This window comes from Sciurus carolinensis, chromosome 5 (assembly GCF_902686445.1).
Source record: "Sciurus carolinensis chromosome 5, mSciCar1.2, whole genome shotgun sequence".
In the NCBI taxonomy this organism is placed as follows: Eukaryota; Metazoa; Chordata; class Mammalia; order Rodentia; family Sciuridae; genus Sciurus; species Sciurus carolinensis.
The window spans coordinates 86,950,495-86,967,984 of NC_062217.1; the positions used below are offsets into that span (position 1 = coordinate 86,950,495).

Sequence of the window (17,490 nt, forward strand, 5' to 3'; positions counted from 1 at the left end):
TCTGAGCAGCTGATTCGTCACGTTTGTTGTCACTGTAGAATGCACACCAGTTTAAGACTATGGGCATGCACAGTCAGCAGGATGCAAATGGAAGTAATATTTAGGAATTTTATAATTCTTGATACGTTTTTCAGATTTTCAACTAGTTTTTCATGCTACAAAGTAGCCACATTAGAAGCTGGCACAGCCATATTCCTGTATGTTTAAATCTCAATTTAAATGAATTTCTTCTGTAATACCTTTCCAAGCACAGATTTAAATACCTTTAGATATGTGTTTATTTTATTTTATTTTTTGTGGTGCTGGGGACTGAATTCAGGGCTTCACACATGCTAGGCAGGTGCTCAATCACTGAGCTATATCTCCATTCCCTAAAATTTTTAATTAATCCCCAATAAGATTAAGTACCTTGAAATTGGAGTGGAATAGTAGAAAGCCTTTACAAGCACTTAGGCCCTACTGTAAATACAGAAGTAATCTATCATCACAACATAGCTATCTTGTTACTGAGGATTAAATTCTCTAGGTAGTTATCCTCCTGATCAGCTCATTAACAGAATCTCAAAGAGCATTACATCATAAAAGATCCCCAAATAGCAAAATATAGGTTGGGTATATAGCTCATTGATGAAGCACTTGCCTGCCATGAGCAAGGCTCTGGATTGGATCCTCAGCACCATGTATACATAAACAAAAATCCAAAGATATTCCTTCATGCTTACCTGTGGTAATTCTGTAATACCTCTTGTTTAACCCAGGAAAATTCTTTAGTATTTGGTTCAACATGCTCAATCTTGCATCTCAGAGCTCGGTATTTGGCAAGACAAGGTGGGTTGGGTTTGGACAAATGAGTTTCACAGACATTAACCATGTCTCTTATTAGCTATAGGTAGAAATGACAAATGTAAGAATCACCAAATATCAAAATTAATTTATATTTCATCAACAGTTTCACAAAAGGATTGGGGAAAATCGATTTCTTCCCAAAGCTTTTCATCAATATTTGCTGTTAGTAGTGTATTAAAGTTAATAAAAACCAGTTATGGTGTTGCACATCTGTAGTCCCAGTTACTGGGAATGCTGAAGAAGGAAGATCACTTAATCCCAGGAGGAGTTCAAGGGCAGGCTGAGAAACACAGCAAGATCCCATCTCAAAAATAAAATAAAATGAAAATTAATAAAATTGCCTCACTGATAATACAATGTAGGTATACATTAGTATAACATCATTGTTAATAAGTTATTTGGAGATACATTATTCATTACTCCTCATTATGCACTGATGTAGGAATTGTCCTCATTATATAGAAGAGGAAAGTGAGGCTCTGAGAAGTTAAATCAGTTGTTAGAGATCTTGAAGTAAAGCTGGGTGTGGTGGTGCATGACTGTAATCCCAGTTTGGGAGGCTAAGGTAGGAGGATCAGGAGTTCAAGACCATCCTGGGCAATTTAGCAAGGCCTTCTCTCAAAATAAAAATAAAAAGGGCTGTGGATGTAGCTCAGAGGTCCATGCCTCAGGGTATAATTCCCAGTAGCACCAGAAAAAAAAAATCCTGCAATAAGGTGACAGTCATTAAAGAGAATCTCAGATCATTAGACTTCAAGTCCAATGCTGCTTTAAAAAATTCATTTTGTGTGTTCCATTTGGAGGTACTGTGTAGTCATGTACATAATGATATTTCTGTCAATAATGGACCACTTAACAGTAGTCCCAGAAGATCATAATGGAGCTGACAAATTTTTACCACCTAGTAACAGGACAATTGTAGCTATCATCATGTCTTAGCATAATGCATTACTCATGTGTGGTGATACTGTGTTGCTAATAATATAAAAGAATAGCACAGGGCTGGGGTTGTAGCTCAGTGGTAGAGTACTGGGTCCAATATCAGCACCACATAAAAATAAAGGTACTGTGTCTGTATACAACTAAAAAGAATAGAGCATATGGTTATGTACAGTACACAATACTTGATAATGACAATAAAAAACTATGGTACTGGGTTATATATTTACTACACATAATTTTATCATTATTTTAGTGCACTCCTTCTACTTAATTAAAAAAAAAGGTTACTATAGCTGGGCATGATGGTGCACACTTGTAATCCCAGCGACTAGGGAGGCTGAGGCAGGAAGATTACAAATTCAAGGCCAGCCTTGGCAATTTAGTGACTCCCTGACACAAAATAAAACTAAAAATGGTTGGGCGTATGGCTCAATGGTAGAGCACCCCTGGATTAACCTTAGTTTTACACACAAAAAAGTTTACTGTAAAAAGTATGTCATCTTGTGTAGGCAGTAGTCTCATATATGTTGTATTTAATGCATCTTTTTTTAAAGTTTTCTTTAGTTGCAGATGGACACAATACCTTTATTTTATTTATTTTTATATGGTGCTGAGGATCAAACTCAGAGTCTCATATGTGCTAGGCAAGTGCTCTACCCACTGAGCTACAACCCCAGCCACTAATGCATTTCTCAATTATATCGAGTGATTGACTTATACCATTTAGGTTTATATAAGTAACTCACATGTTTATATGATCATGATCATGAAATCACCTAATGATGTAATTCTCAGAATGTGTCCCTATTGTTAAGTATGCATGAATGTGTATCATGTTCAAAGGATAAGAAGGTAATAAGGGAAAGGTCCATTTCCTGAGAGCGTACTGGAATACCCCTTCATCTATTCCTAGGTCCTGTAGCTTGGAGGAAGGGATCAAAGCTCATGGGTAATGTGAATTATATTTAGTCTATGGATTTGTTGCTTTAACATCTTTAAGATTAAGGATATATTTGAGGGAAGCACTGGTCATTCTGCTTTCATGCATCTTTATGACCTGGATGTGTGAAGGGACTTGCTAACTATACCTCAAATCCACCAGTCATAAAATAAGAAATAATGTATTTTTCTGTATAAAAGCAAAGACCTTCTATGTGGTAGAAATTAAACAAACCAACCACCACCATCAGGAACAAAAATTTCACCATAAGCAAACTAAAAAGATAAACTGGAAAAATATTTGTAGTTCATATCATAGACTACACACTCCAACATATAAAAAGTTTTTAAAAATTATAAAGAAGATAGGCATGGTGGTACACACTTATAATCCCAGCAAATGGCCTTAAATTCAAAGCCAGCCTCAGCAACCTCGGGACACCCTACCTTGAAATAAAACAGTAGGAATAAGGATGTGGCTCAGTGATAAGAGTGTCCCTCAGTTCAATCCCTAGTGCTGGAAAAAAATTATAAGAAAAATATCAAGATCCATAATATAGAGGGAAAGGACAAGAACAAATAGTTCATTGAAAAAGAAAAAAATAAATAAAGGTTCTTAATCTTAGGGAAGATTCTCAGTCTCCTGACTTGTTGAGAAATCATTTCTCATCCAAAAGATTTGGAAAAAATATAAATATTTGAAAATTATGCTCTTGGTAAGACTACAGATAACAGAAACATTCTTACATAGTGGAGGGGCCAAATGGTCTAACACCTATGAGGGAATCAGACAATATCTATCAAAATTACAATGGCACTTATCCTTTAACTCAGCATTTCTACTTCTATCCCAGAGATATTTCTGAGTAAGTATGAAATGAAAAATATAAGGTAATTCATCATGGCATTACTTGTAGCAAATTCCAGAAATAATTCAAATGTCTGGCAAGAAGATATATCCATATTATATGGCACATCCCCACATGCACAGTGGAAAATTAGAATAATAGGATATATTGAGAAAGCAAGATGCAAAATAGCAAAGATAGTATAGCACTTTTTGTAAAAATAAGAATAAGAATATATGTTTGTACATTTATTGCATAAAGAAACTCTGCAAAGACAAAAAAGAAAGAAAGAAAAATGATTACTTACTGGAGTGAGGGAGGGAATGGGGTCAAGGTGTGTTATGGTTTGGACCTTAAATATCCCCCAAAGGCTACATGTTACACTGTAGCACTATTGGAAGTGGTGGAACTTTTAGAAGGGGGGCATAATGGAAGGAAATTAGGTTATTGGGAGTGTGCCCCTGAAAGGGATATGGGGACTGCAGTCTCTCCTCTTTTTCTTTTTGCTTCCAGGTCACCATGAAGTAAACAATCTCCTCCACCATAAACTCCCATGTGCCTTGCCACAGGCATGTAGGCAATAGGGCCAAAAAACTATGCACTGTAACCTCTGAAACTGTGAACTCAAATAAATATTTTTTCCTCTGTTGTTTTTCTCAGGAATTTCGTCATAGCTAAGGAAAGATGATTAACATAAGGGTCAGAATAGAATAAAGGTAGTTTTCTGAGTGCAGATATCCTTCAGTATCATGAGGCTTTGTTTTGGGGACCAACCTCAGATATCAAAAACGTTGGATGCTCAAATCCCTTATATAAAATGCATCAAATTTATGCACATTCTCCTATAGACTTCAAATACTCTCCAGAAGGCTTATAATGCCCAATACAATGTAAATGCTATGTAAGCAGTTGTTATACTATATTGTTCAGGGAATAATGATAATAAAAATCTACATGTTCAGTATCAGTGCTTTTTTTTTTTCTTGTACTGCTGGTGATCAAACCCAGGGTTTCACACATGCCACGCAAGCACTCTACCACTGAGTCACATCTTCAGTCTCCAGATGTATTTAAAAATATATATTTTTGATCCTTGGTTTGTTGAATTCACATACACAACTCAGAGGGCTGAATGTATTATACCTTTGACTCATGCAGGTATATTATCTATTCAAAACAAATTTAAAAAGTATTTGGGGGGCTGGGGATATAGCTCAGTCAGTAGAGTGCTTGCCTCGCAAGCCCAAGGCCCTGGGTTCAAATCCCCAGCACCGCAAAAAAAAAAAAAAAAAAAAAAAAAAGTATTTGGATGGTTATCAGACATTGCCTCTCTTTAAAAAAATTTTTTTTGTACTTGTAGGTAGACAGAATACCTTTATTTTATTTATTTTTACATGGTGCTAAGAATTGAACCCAGTGCCTTATACATGCCAGGTAAGTGCTCTGCCACTGAGCTACAGTCCCAACCCATACATTGCCTCTTAGTAGCAAAATTGATGACTGATTTTTTTTTCTTTTCTTTTTTTTACAGTGCTGGGGATCAAACACAAGGCATTGTGTAAGCAAAGCAAATGTTCTATTCCCAAGTTATATCTCCAGCCCTAATGACAGATTCTTAAAGATTGATGTTAGTTAAATCATGGAATTTAAAATTTGTAAGGGTCTTACATCTTCTCATTTCTGGTTCATCTCTTTTATTGGTTCTTCACTTATTTTGGGTTATAGACTCCTCTAGAAATATGTTGAAAGCTATCATTTTCCCCAAATGGGCAACATTTCAAATCTACGAAGTCCTCTGAAATTCAGGTTATGAATAGCTAATCTTATCCCAGTCCCATCCTGTACAGTTGAGGCAACTGAGAACCAAATCAGGAGTAACTAATAAGGTTGCCTTCCTCTTCGCTAACTGAGCCCTGTTCCTTTCCTGCAGTTTAGTAAAGATGGCCCAGTTCTGAAAAGTCACAGTAATTCTATTGTCCTTGCCAGTGACTGGTTAGGGATGTGCATATAAGTGAATTCTGACTAAAGAAATACAAGTCTGGCACACAACTGTAATCCCTGCTACTCAGGAGGTTAAGGCTCGAGGATTGTGAGTTGAAACCCAGGCCTGGACAACCTAGGAAGATCCCATCTCAAAAAAAAAAAAAATCAATTAAATTTAAAAAAGAAATGCAAGTCTGCTGGGGCTTCCTCTACAAGGCACAAAAGGAAATACTTCGGGTGTGACGCTATGAAATTCTGCAGCCGTACACTGAGCTGTCACTTTACAGGAAGTACAAAGAGATGAAAAGAAGTCGGGACCCTAATGATAATATTGACAAACTGAGTCAGGGGCTAGACTGGTCAGTAAATACCCCACATCTGGACTTTCTTATTGTGAAGGGTCATAAGTGTCTCCATTGAAAGAATTTGATCTAATCCCAGTGTCTGGAAATTATTTTTATGATGCACTAATTCTAAAAAAATTTTGCATTTGTATCACTATGCCAACACATTCATGATGGGGAATATGATTTAGATAATTTCTGGGAAGATCCAGATCATTCTAGAATAATAGTTCACTGATTTATTATTAATTATTATATAATTTTTCAGTACTGGAGATTAAACCCAGGGGCACATTAACACTGAACTACATCCCTAACACTTTTTATTTTTTATTTTGAGACAGGGTCTTAGTAAGTTGCTGAAGCTGATTTCATATTTGGGATCCTTCTGCCTCAGCCTCCTGAGTCACTGGGATTACAGGCATGTACATCATGCCTGGATCACCAATTTATTTTTAAGCAGAACTCTGGAGATAACTTACATGATTTTGTGTTACCCTTAATCATCATATTTTTAAAGATGTGCCCCCAACATATTTTAAATAGTTTATTTCAGAGGTTTACCTGACAGAGGTCCTCTTTCTTAGCTAGTAGTCTCAGGTTAACTTCTTCAGTTACTGGATGTTTGTGAGGTATTAATCTGTAGAATTCAGTCATCTTCTTTTGCAATTGTTCTGCTGTTTCTCCATTTTTCAATGCTGTCTTTACTAGAAGGATAATCCCCTCTGCCTTGCTCACCTATAAATAGAAAGTGATATATGCTTATTAAAATTAAATATTGATAATCATAGAAGTGAGGGAACATAAAAAATATCTAAAACAATATTTGGATTCATTGCACACATTGTAACTATCAGTTTTCTACTGGACAGCTGTTGCTAATTTGTATCTTAAATGTCCCTCAAAGGCCCATGTGTAAAAGCTTGGTCCCCAAGGAGGTGTAATTAAGAAGTGGTGAACCCTTTAAGAGATGGGGCCTAGTGGAGTTGTTTAGTTCATTAGGGAAGTGCCTTTGAAAGGGATTGGGGGACTCAGCATCTTCCTCTTTCTTTTTTGTATCCTGGATATGAGGTGTAAGCAGTTTTGCTTTGATAGGGATTCCTGTCATGATGTGCTACATCACCATAAATCCAAAATGAAGGGTCAATTAATCATGGACTGAAATAGCCAAAAGAAACATTTTCTCTTCATAAGTCAATTATCTCAGATACTTCATTGGAAATGGAAATCTAACTAACTCTGCCACCACAAAACAAATGCTAGTCTCAATGTGACAATGATGTTATAAGGACTCTCTTCCAAAACTGGGTTCAGTCTAACTAGAGGAAACAACTAGAATCTTGTTTTTCTATTCTTATATGCACATGTATACACATATAGATTGGAATAGTAATACAACTGTGGGAGACTTGCTTTTCACATGAGAAATGTAGAAAGATGTCAGCATCAGATTAGGAACAAAACCCACCAGATCACAATCCTAATTATAAAAGGGTTTTATCGATTTTGTCCCAAGAAATCCTTTTCTTCTTAAAATAAATTAGTTTAATTCCATAGAGGGAATGTCTGCATTATTTTCACATAAGAATACAGTTGCACAAGTTGCACCATTGGGAATAGTTTATTTCATTTGCTCTTTTAATTTGAATTACATATAATCAGAAGATATTCACATTTTCTGGTGGGTTAGAAGCATGGCTGCCTTTCCTAAGACAGTCAGAAGATAGAGTTGAGGCATTTAACTGGTAGCCAAGATCATTCATGTGCCTCAGGCCTGCTACAAATCTCTTGGTTGAAAGGATCAGGCTTCCTAATTAGCCAGCACCAATAACCTTAAACTGTATACAGGGATGTCTAGTTTCCTGGCAAGCTTATTTTCCCCTTTGCTCTCTTAATGTTCCCTTAGCATATAAAGAAAGGACCGTCAGGAATGAATTTCAGAGCAATCTAATCAGTACACAAATTTGAGGGTAATTATTTAAACTAATAAACCAGGAAGTAGGTTCATCATGTTCTGTTTCAATAACACATTTTACTTACATCATTGAGGCTAATCCTATTCACTGGCTTGAGAAGTGTGTGTTCCAGGTGGCCCAGAGCTTCTGCCCAAATCATCTCCACCAAATCACTGACCTCCTGGCTGAGAGGGCTTGAACTAATGACCTCCTCCAAAAGCAACTGTAACCAAAAAAAAAAAAAAAAAAAAAAAGAATCACGCACGCGCGCACACACACACACACACACACACACAAATCACCATGAGGGACCTTGTTTAAAAATAACAAAGCACCAGGCATGGTGGCACATGCTTGTCATCCCAGCAGCTCAGGAGGCTGAGGCAGGAGGATCACAAGTTCAAAGTTGGCTTCAGTAACTTAGTGAAGTTGTAGGATACTCAGTTGGACCCTGTCTCAAAATAAAACCTAAAAAGGGCTTAGGGATTGAGCCCACCTGAGTTCAATCCCTGGAACCAAAACAAAACAAAACAAAACGAAAAAAGAAGACAATGGGCAAAAAACTAATAACACTGACAAACAAAACTGTGAGAAGAAATAATTCAGCATACTCGGCCAGGTGCTATAGTTTGAGCATGTTTCCCTGAAAGGTGATGTGCTGAAAACCTGGTCCCCAGTGATAGTGTTAAGGTGGTGGATCTTTTAGGAGGTGGGGCCTGGTGGAAGGTGACTGGATCTCAGGGCACCTGCCCTTGGAAGGGATTCTTGCTTTTCTGGAAGGAGTCTTGTTTCTTTTTCTACTTCTCTACCAAGGTGTGACACAGCCAGGACGCTGGCGCCATGCTGTATGAACCTTCTGGCCACCAGAACTGTAAGCCAAATACACCTCTTTACCTATAAAGTACCCAGACTCAGGTTTTTTGTGATGACAGACTAAGACACAAGGTAATGCTTACACTCCACATCCCCTCTCTCCATCTCCTCCATATATTCCTCTGTGAGTCTGTCCTCACCCGCAACTCTTTTCTTCCCATTTTATTTTTCCTCTTATCTTTCCCTTCATCCTGTAAGCTTTAGGCCTATCAGTGGCATGAAATACTAAGCAACTTGGGAGGCTGAATCAGGAGGATGGCAAGTTTGAAGCCAGCAACTTAGCCAGACCTTGTCTCAAAAAAGAAATATAGGGGGGGAGGGTTGTGACTGAAGATGTAGCTCAGCAGCAGAGCACCCCTGGGTTCAATTCCCAGTATCACAAAACAAGCAAACAAACAAATATCACACATGCAGTCAGGGTTAAAGGTCCTTTTTTTTTTTTTTATAAAGAAATCTTTTGAAAGCTATGAGGGTTCATTGTTGAAATAAGCATGAAATAAGCAATTAATCTCATGACTTGTCCTGGGACTCAGTCCCCATTCAGCTTCTGTGCCTTTCTGTGAAATGACCTTTCCTCTCTATGTACAAACAGAGAAACAACATGTATCCCATTTGTTTACAATAAAAAAAAGAAAAAAAAAAAAAAAAAAAAGAAATGACCTTTCCTTTTCTTAACTCTTCATCTTTGCTCTTGCCAGTTTATTCACAATAAATAAAACTTTCACATTAGAATATTAAATCAGCCTGGGAGATAGCTCAGTGATGAAGTGCTTGCCTAACATGCACAAAATCCTGGGTTTGATCCCCTCATTTTATGCACACACGATCGAATCAATAACATAAAAAAAGTATCATTCAATCTTACTGCTTGCAGTTTTTCAGATGCTAATTTTGTTGCTTCAGGTGTAAAATGTTCTCTGAGCAGAAATCCTTGATTTTTCAGCTCTTCAAGGTAATTTTCATAATATTCACTTGCATCTGCCGAGGTTTTCTTTATAGTGAATTGTCTTCTGGTCTGTGAATTAAGTAGATAGTAAAGGTACAGTAACTTTTTAACATACCCACCTTTATTGGAAACTTACTATGATCAGAATGATAAGGCTTTATATCCCTGCCTTTAAGGAATTTAGAAACTCTTTTTCTGAAAGAATTACTTACACCTTATCTTTTGTTTTTCACCAAACAGCCTAAAACCTGGAGGTAAGGGAGAAAAAAGCCTGAGCAGTCACAAGAGAAAGAAGGACACATTGGATTCCCTTCAAAAGTCACTCAGGCACTCATTCAGTCTATAGATTCTTGCTTTACATACTATTCTAATGAACCTTGAAGTTTGACTTTCCAGCTTTTTAGAAATGAGAAATATAAATTGGGAGAAGGAAAGAAAAAAGTACCTCATGGAGAAGTCTTGTTAGCGACAGAAACATAGTCAAAATGAAATGATAGTTTGCAGCAAGAAAAAAAATCAGAGAAGTTATTAGATGGATCTTTTGGAATGGCATAGATTCCGCTTTCATTCTTTTTTTCCCCACAATATCTTTATTTATTTATTTTTATGTGGTGCTGAGGATTGAACCCAGTGCCTCGCATGTGGGAAGTAGGTGCTCTACATTGAGCTACAGCCCCAGCCCCTGCCTTCATTCTTAATTGCCTATGGATGTGGCATTTTTCTGCTCTTCTTGGAAATCCCTGCCCCTGTAGTGTCTAGTTATCCTAACATTAATCCTAAAGAACACAGAAGAACTTGCCCCAAATGGGAGTTCTGGTGTCATCATAGGTGTTGGGTAAATCTGACTCAGGGGTGTTTCGCTGCCTGTCCCCACATGGGTTCCTATAGGAGGGATGGGCTGGCTGTGAAATAGAAGGCTATGGAATTTATTTGTCAGGAATAATCACAGAAGACAGAATTATCTTAGAAGCAGGGGCATGACCGATTAAGCTGTCCATAAGGGTCTGGCTCTAACAAAGGAAGAAGCCCATGCTTGGTTTATTTATAGAGGTATAGATCAAAACGGGCTGGAAGGAGCTTCTTCCACAAAAAACAGGATAAGGGGTAGTGGTAAGTGAGCCATTTGGCTCTAGAGGGTCATTCCTACATTTAGGGCCTGCATTTGAATTTCCACAGTGAACTAACACAGGATAATCACTTGACTCAGCCAGTCTCCATCGGTTGTGATAACTGAAAGTTCCTAAGACCAGATTTTCCTGTTAATGGTCCAGCTACACTTGGTTCACATATAGGCCATAGGTGGCTTCCCATAGAGGTGTGCAGCCCCAGGGGGAAGTCACACTGCTCAGGATACTGATAAGTTATCCTCCCAGACAGGTGGTTGCAGGACACCTCTGAAACTTGCAAAAAGAGATGTATGTTCAAGTCACTCCATTTAAGAAGGTAGATGCTATAGTTTAGATCTTGAATGTCCTCCAAAAGTCCATGTTGTTAAGCCTCGGTCCTCTGAGAGGTGGTGGAGCCTTTAGAAGATGGAGCCTAATAGGAGGTCTTTAAGGAGATTGTAGAACCCTGGTCTCTTTCTTTTCTTTATTGGTTCTTGGCCATGAGGTCAACATTTGTGTTCCGCCTTGCTCTCCTGTCATGATGTGCTGCTTCATCACAGGTCCAGAGTAATCAGGTCCATCTATTATGGACTGGAATGTATAAAACTATGAGCCAAAATAAGTGTGTGTGTGTGTATGTGTGAGAGAGTGAGAGAGAGAGAGAGAGAGAGAGAGAGAGAGAGAGAGAGAGAAAGAGAAAGAGAGAGAGAGAGAGGGCACAGTGCAGTGTTTAGGGACTGAACCCTGGGCTTTATGCATATTAGGCAAGTGCTCTATCACTGAGCCACATCCTTAGCCCAACCTTTCATAAGTTAATTATCTCAGGTATTTTTTATAGTGATGGAATTTAACACAATTTTGGAAAATACTCATCCAAATGCTCTTAATAAGACAGGCAAGCTGGAAAATCCTTTTCTGAAGAACAGCTCTTTTTAAGAAGAAAAAGGTTAGTTGGCTGGTTTCTTAATGAGTTTTAAGGTAACTAGTTATTAGTAGGGTTGCAAAAACACATAAGAATAAATATAAAGCACTTCACCTGCACACCATCAGCCAGGAGGAAGTGTGCAGATACCAGAAAAGGACAATCCGCAGGTTCCAAGGAGCACTGCAGCTCCACCACAGCTGTTTCCTGGCCTCCATCTGTTCCTACCTGGAAAACAGGGTGCACTTTCAGAAACTGCACCAGGGAAACAAGGAGCCACACACCACATATGAAAATGTTGATTAAAATTATGTAAGTAATACATGCTCATTTAGAGATGTAATTTAGAAAGTACAGAAAATAATCAAGAAAAAATTTAAAAATCACCTGAAATCCTCCTATAGAGATAAAAATCACTATTATATTTTGGTATTTTTTCCTTTTTCTATTTTTTCTGCATATGTTTATACTATACCACTTTTCACATTTTCCTTATCATGGGAGGAAAGTTACTTTCAATTACATGTTACTAAGATATCTAAAAAAAAAATGGAGTATTATTTTAAAGGCAAGTATTGATTTTCATTTCTGTGATTTTTGTCAGTTTTTTTTTTCTAATATAAAAGGAATAGCAATTCAACATGGCATAAATACCTGATATCAAATCTATCCTCTTCAAAAACAAAACTATTTCAAAAACTGTTTCAAAAACTCTTAATGACATAAAGGAGGACTTTTATTTTAGGGCCATAATAATATTTTATACTCTTACAAATTGTAGTATGAGCATGTATTACACTAATAATAAAAACACTAAAAATTTTCTATTTTAAACATACTTTTTTTTGACTGGTAAAAATCAACTCACATATTTGGGAATATATGGTACCGGGTGTGAACAATTTTTCAAAGCAATGAGAAAATGACTGAATAGCAAAATCACTCAGAAGATAAGCAACTTCTTTTTTCTAAATAGAAAGCAGACTCTTACTTTTTCTAAGGTGTTGTATTTCGCAACCTCAAAATCTTGAGGAAAATAAGGCATTTCATCATCTTCTGCATAAAACCTGAAATTTGTAGAATTAGAATTTTAACATTAAAATGGATTTTTAGGTTAGACAAAAATTTATAATAAATCTAATGCTATGTGAAATACAAGTCTCTAATGCCCTCTTTGGTATTTTAGAAATTGTTAAAATATCAAAGGAAGCTAGAGATTTAAAAAAGGGGGATAATATGAAAATTAAAAGGAGAACAGTGGGGTAGAGGAAGGGGAGGGAGAAGTGAGGAAGAATGAGTAAGAGGAATGACTGCAGAATGAAAATGACCAATTTACGCCACATGCAGGTATGAATACATCACAATGAATTCTACTTTTATGTGTATCTATAATGCACCAATTTAAAAAAACAATAAATAAACAGAAGACCAGTCGATTAGATGAAAGGGAATTATACTCAGGAGACTAAGGCAGGAGGGTCACAAGTTCAAAACCAGCCTCAGCAACTTAGCAAGGCCCTAATGCAACTTAATGAAATTGTCTCAACATTTAAAAATTAAAAGGACTGGAGATGTGGCTTGTGGTAAAGCACACCTGGGTTCAATCTCCAGTACCAAAAAAAAAAAAAGAAGAAGAAAGGGAATGGTGCATATTTAGGGGATACTATGTGATAATTCAAGACGTGTTTACAATGTGTAATGATGAAATCAGCATAATTAGTATTTCCATCTTCCTCTGCACAATTTCCCCCCCAGGTGCTAGGTATTGAACCAAGGGTACTCTACCACTGAGCTACACTCCTTGACCTTTTTAAAGTCTATTTTTGGACAGGATCTTACTAAATTGCTCAGGCTGGTCTGGAACTTATGATCTTGCCTCAGTCTCCTGAATTGTTGGAATTACAGGTTTTATCTTTGTGATTCTTGAGCTCTGATGTTCAGGACTATATGCACGTGCACCAAAAGGCAGATGTACGTCCCAGAGGCAGAGACAGGAAAGACCTTGCCATCTGCTCTGGAGATAAGCCATCATATTTGGTTGGCATTCTAATCCTTAGCAATGGAGTCTCTCCTCTCAGTCAACTCCTCTTTAAAATAAAGGCTGAGAAAATAAATTCTCATCATCTATATTTTTAATTTTGGATTTTGTTCTCTTTTACCACTAATGTACACAATCTGACCAAAGGTGATGTCTAATTAACACTACTATTTTGAGTAGGCTTTAAGAAACCACGTATTCCATTTGAATAAGGTCATTGCTATTTTCATTTTTTATTCTAAAGGCTATTCAGAGAGGTAACAGGCTTTGCTAATCTACCTACCAGTTAAGTACTTTTTTTTAAATCAATAAATTTAATACTTATATCCAATCTTATATAATACTGAGAAGATAAAAATAAGTATTGCTATGCATGTTGAAGTAAAAAGTCTTAAAGAAAAACTTTATTAAAGAGTTAGATAAGGACTATAAAATAATACAGAAGTCTACAAGTAGTATTTCAATACTGTGCTTAAGTGTACAAAATATTTAGTTTACTCAGTGTGTTCCACATTTGTCTTCTCAGAGGCATTGTCCAGGAATAGATCATCTGTATTCACTTCTAGAATTAAAAAAAAACAAACACTCATTTACTACTCAAAGGCTTAATGTAATGATCTATTAACCTAACTGCTGGAATTATTAAGATTCTTAAATATGGGTCATATTTGCTATGAAATTCTATTTTTTTTAGTTATCCCTAGATAGGTATAATTATAACTATACAAGTGGGAAAAGGGGAATGTGTTAAATACTGAAAACATAATAGATATGTGAGGTCTAATATGATCTATATTATTTGAAACTCATTGATAGTCATGCAATTTTCACATAGCACTTTTATGAGGATCTCAGTAAGCATAGTTATGAAATATATTTCTAATATACTCTAAGACCAAAATGACTTCCAGTATCATAATGGCACAAATGAAAGGGTTGGGAATGTGTTAGTTTAGAGGAGGGAAATTCAAGGACATCATGTAAGTTTTTGCTTCTTATTTTTCCTGTAGAGGAATCATAACATTATCTATAGAACTATGATGAGTAGGAGTAAATTTTCTTTTCCAGTGCCTCAGGAACACTAAGTAAGTGCTGTACCATTGAACTCTACTCCCAACCCCAGGAGTCTGTCAGGTATGGTGGTGCAGTCCTGTAATCTCAGCTATTCAGGAGGCTGAGGCAGGAGGACCACTTGAGCCCTGACCACTTGAGCCTGTTAGCCAGGGTCACACAGCAAGACCCTGCCTCAAAAAGGGAAAAAAAAAATGGAAGAAAAAAAGACTGAAAAAGATTTCAAAGATTATCCATCAATGTATTTATAGGAACTCTGAAGCTGAGCAGATTATTATGTATATTGAACAATATGTTTTTAATGTAAAAGGGGTCTCCTACCCTGTCTATTTCTGTTTTAGCTATCATTTTCTGAAACAGAAGAAAGTCTGGTGAGTGTGGCAGCATTACTCAACAAATTTCTTGTCTAGGGAGGTTTTTCCCTGCCAAAATTATTTTGTTTTGTTTTCTTGGTGGGGACTGGACCCACGGTCTTATCCAAGTTAGGCAAATAGTCTACCACTGAGCTGCACCCTCAACGCCCAAAACATTTATTGGGATATCTAACATATGTCTTTTTTTTTTTTTTTTTTTTTTTTTTGGTAGCAGGAATTGAATCTAGGGGTGCTTAATCACTGAGCCACACCCCCAGCCCTGCTTTTCTAAGTTTTGTTTTGAGACAGGCTCTTGCTAAATTGCTTAGGGTCTTGCTAAATTGCTAAAGCTAGCTTTGAATTTGTGATCCTCCTGCCTCAGCCTCCTGAGCCACTGAGATTATAGAGTGTGCCTGGCTCATGTGTTTATTATAAATTAATATTTATCAGATCTGATTGATTGGGGTTTTGTTTTGTTTTGTTTGCAGTACTGGGAGTTGAACCCAGGAGTGCTCTACCTCTGAGCTATATACCCCTAGCCCTTTTTATTCTTGATTTTGAGACAGGGTTTGCTAAACTGCCCTGGCTGACTTTGAACCTTCAAACCTCCTTGCCTCAGCCTCAAGTTGCTAGGATTACAGACTTATCTCACCTCACCTGGCTGGTTTATTTGTTTGTGTTTGAGAAAGAATCTTGCTATATTGCTCAGGCTTGTCTCTAACTCCTGGGCTTAAGTGATCCTCCTGCCTTACCACCCTGGATAACTAGGATTATAGGCACTGGCTACCGTTCTTAGCAAAACTGCTTGATTGTTTGATGTAACTCCTGAGATGTGCAATTCTCTATGTTTAAAGGTTTTCTTCTTGGCCAGATTGCAAAATAAAATCTGATTTTACAAATGAGATATGTTTCCTTTGGGGAGATCATCTTTTGGAAGGAACTTATTTAGCAAAATGCTCATCATAAAAGTTCTTGTCATTAAGGTGGGGTAATAACTTTTTAACAAAAAGGCTTTTCCCCCTCCCAGTTAAAATTGCACATTGAGTTTTCTGAGATTATCAGTATTTACACAGTCATTCTGAATCTGAATAAACCAGACTGGATACTGAGACATCTATTTCTATTGCTAAATTAGTCTTTCATCCTCTACTATTTTGCTTTTTGTTTTGTTTTTGTTTTTGCTTTTTTGTGGTGCTGGGGATCGAACCCAGGGCCTTGTGCTTCTAAGGCAAGCACTTTACCAACTGAGCTATCTCCCCAGCCCTACTATTTTGCTTTTTGAGGTAATAAGAAGCCTAATTGTTTTTGCAGTATCTCAGGACAATTCTTTGTCTCTGTCTTTGACAAACCAAATATCTACTATAGCATCTCTAAAATGTTAAGTGCTTGCTATGAAGTACTTACCAGAACTGCTTGCCTTTTCATCAAGAGATGGCTTGATGTCACATGAATTACAAGGATCATAATTTTTCACATCCAAGAGTCTCCTTTCTTTGATTGATTCCCATATAAAATCTGGGTTTGCAATATGGACATGATTCTTTCGAATAGCATTCAGTTGATACTGACTAAGAATATCAGCGTTATCTAAGATTATGTGTGTGCACTAAGGAAAAAAATAATCAATTCATAATATATTAGTAAAACTAAAGTTCATGTACATTATTTGTGTCTGCAATTTTCACCCCTACAAAAGTCTTATTTTAAGGAAGTTTGTAATATTTCTCCTCAGAATTTGAAAAATTTTGCAAATAATATAATTTCTAGTTACATAAAAAGTTTTAAAAATCAGCAGGCTTGTGTGTGTGTGTGATGCTGAGGATCAAACACAGGACCTTGAACATGCTAGGCAAGCACTCTAAGACTAAGTTACATCCCCAGTCCAAAAACCAATAGTTATTATAGAGTATGGATATAAATGTGCCCTATTGATTAGCCAGCACTAGAGGTTGCTTCCAAATTTTAAAATTTGTATATAATTGTATATAATGCTGAGATGAGCAACCTCATGTACACATCTTTGTGCACTTGTTTATTTAGGAGTAGAAAGAGAGATTCAAAGGATACTTGTCATTTATTTGTTAATTGGTAATTTTATTTAATTTTCAATAAATAGCATATGCACATTATAGAATATCTAAAAAAAAATAAAATACTAATATGTAATTTCTTCCCTATGTTGTTCTCAGTTTCTTTTCCAGAGATATCTATTATGACTTGTCCCTCATCTATCTTTCTAGAGCAATTCTTTTTATTTCAAGAGCAATTCTATGCATAGACAACACACATGTAAATGCACAGACGGCAGTATACTATCCAGTCTG

General features: G+C 36.7%; 1 protein-coding gene across 1 annotated transcript in view; it reads right to left on the reverse strand.

Moving 5' to 3' along the window:
* Positions 1–17,490, reverse strand: part of Parp4 (poly(ADP-ribose) polymerase family member 4) — a 118,673-nt gene that overhangs the window by 84,459 nt on the left and 16,724 nt on the right. The window contains 8 exon segments of the mRNA XM_047552863.1: positions 723–883; positions 6,467–6,640; positions 7,943–8,080; positions 9,596–9,745; positions 11,819–11,932; positions 12,696–12,771; positions 14,241–14,304; positions 16,571–16,772. Of these exon segments, the coding sequence (XP_047408819.1) occupies positions 723–883; positions 6,467–6,640; positions 7,943–8,080; positions 9,596–9,745; positions 11,819–11,932; positions 12,696–12,771; positions 14,241–14,304; positions 16,571–16,772 (1,079 nt within the window).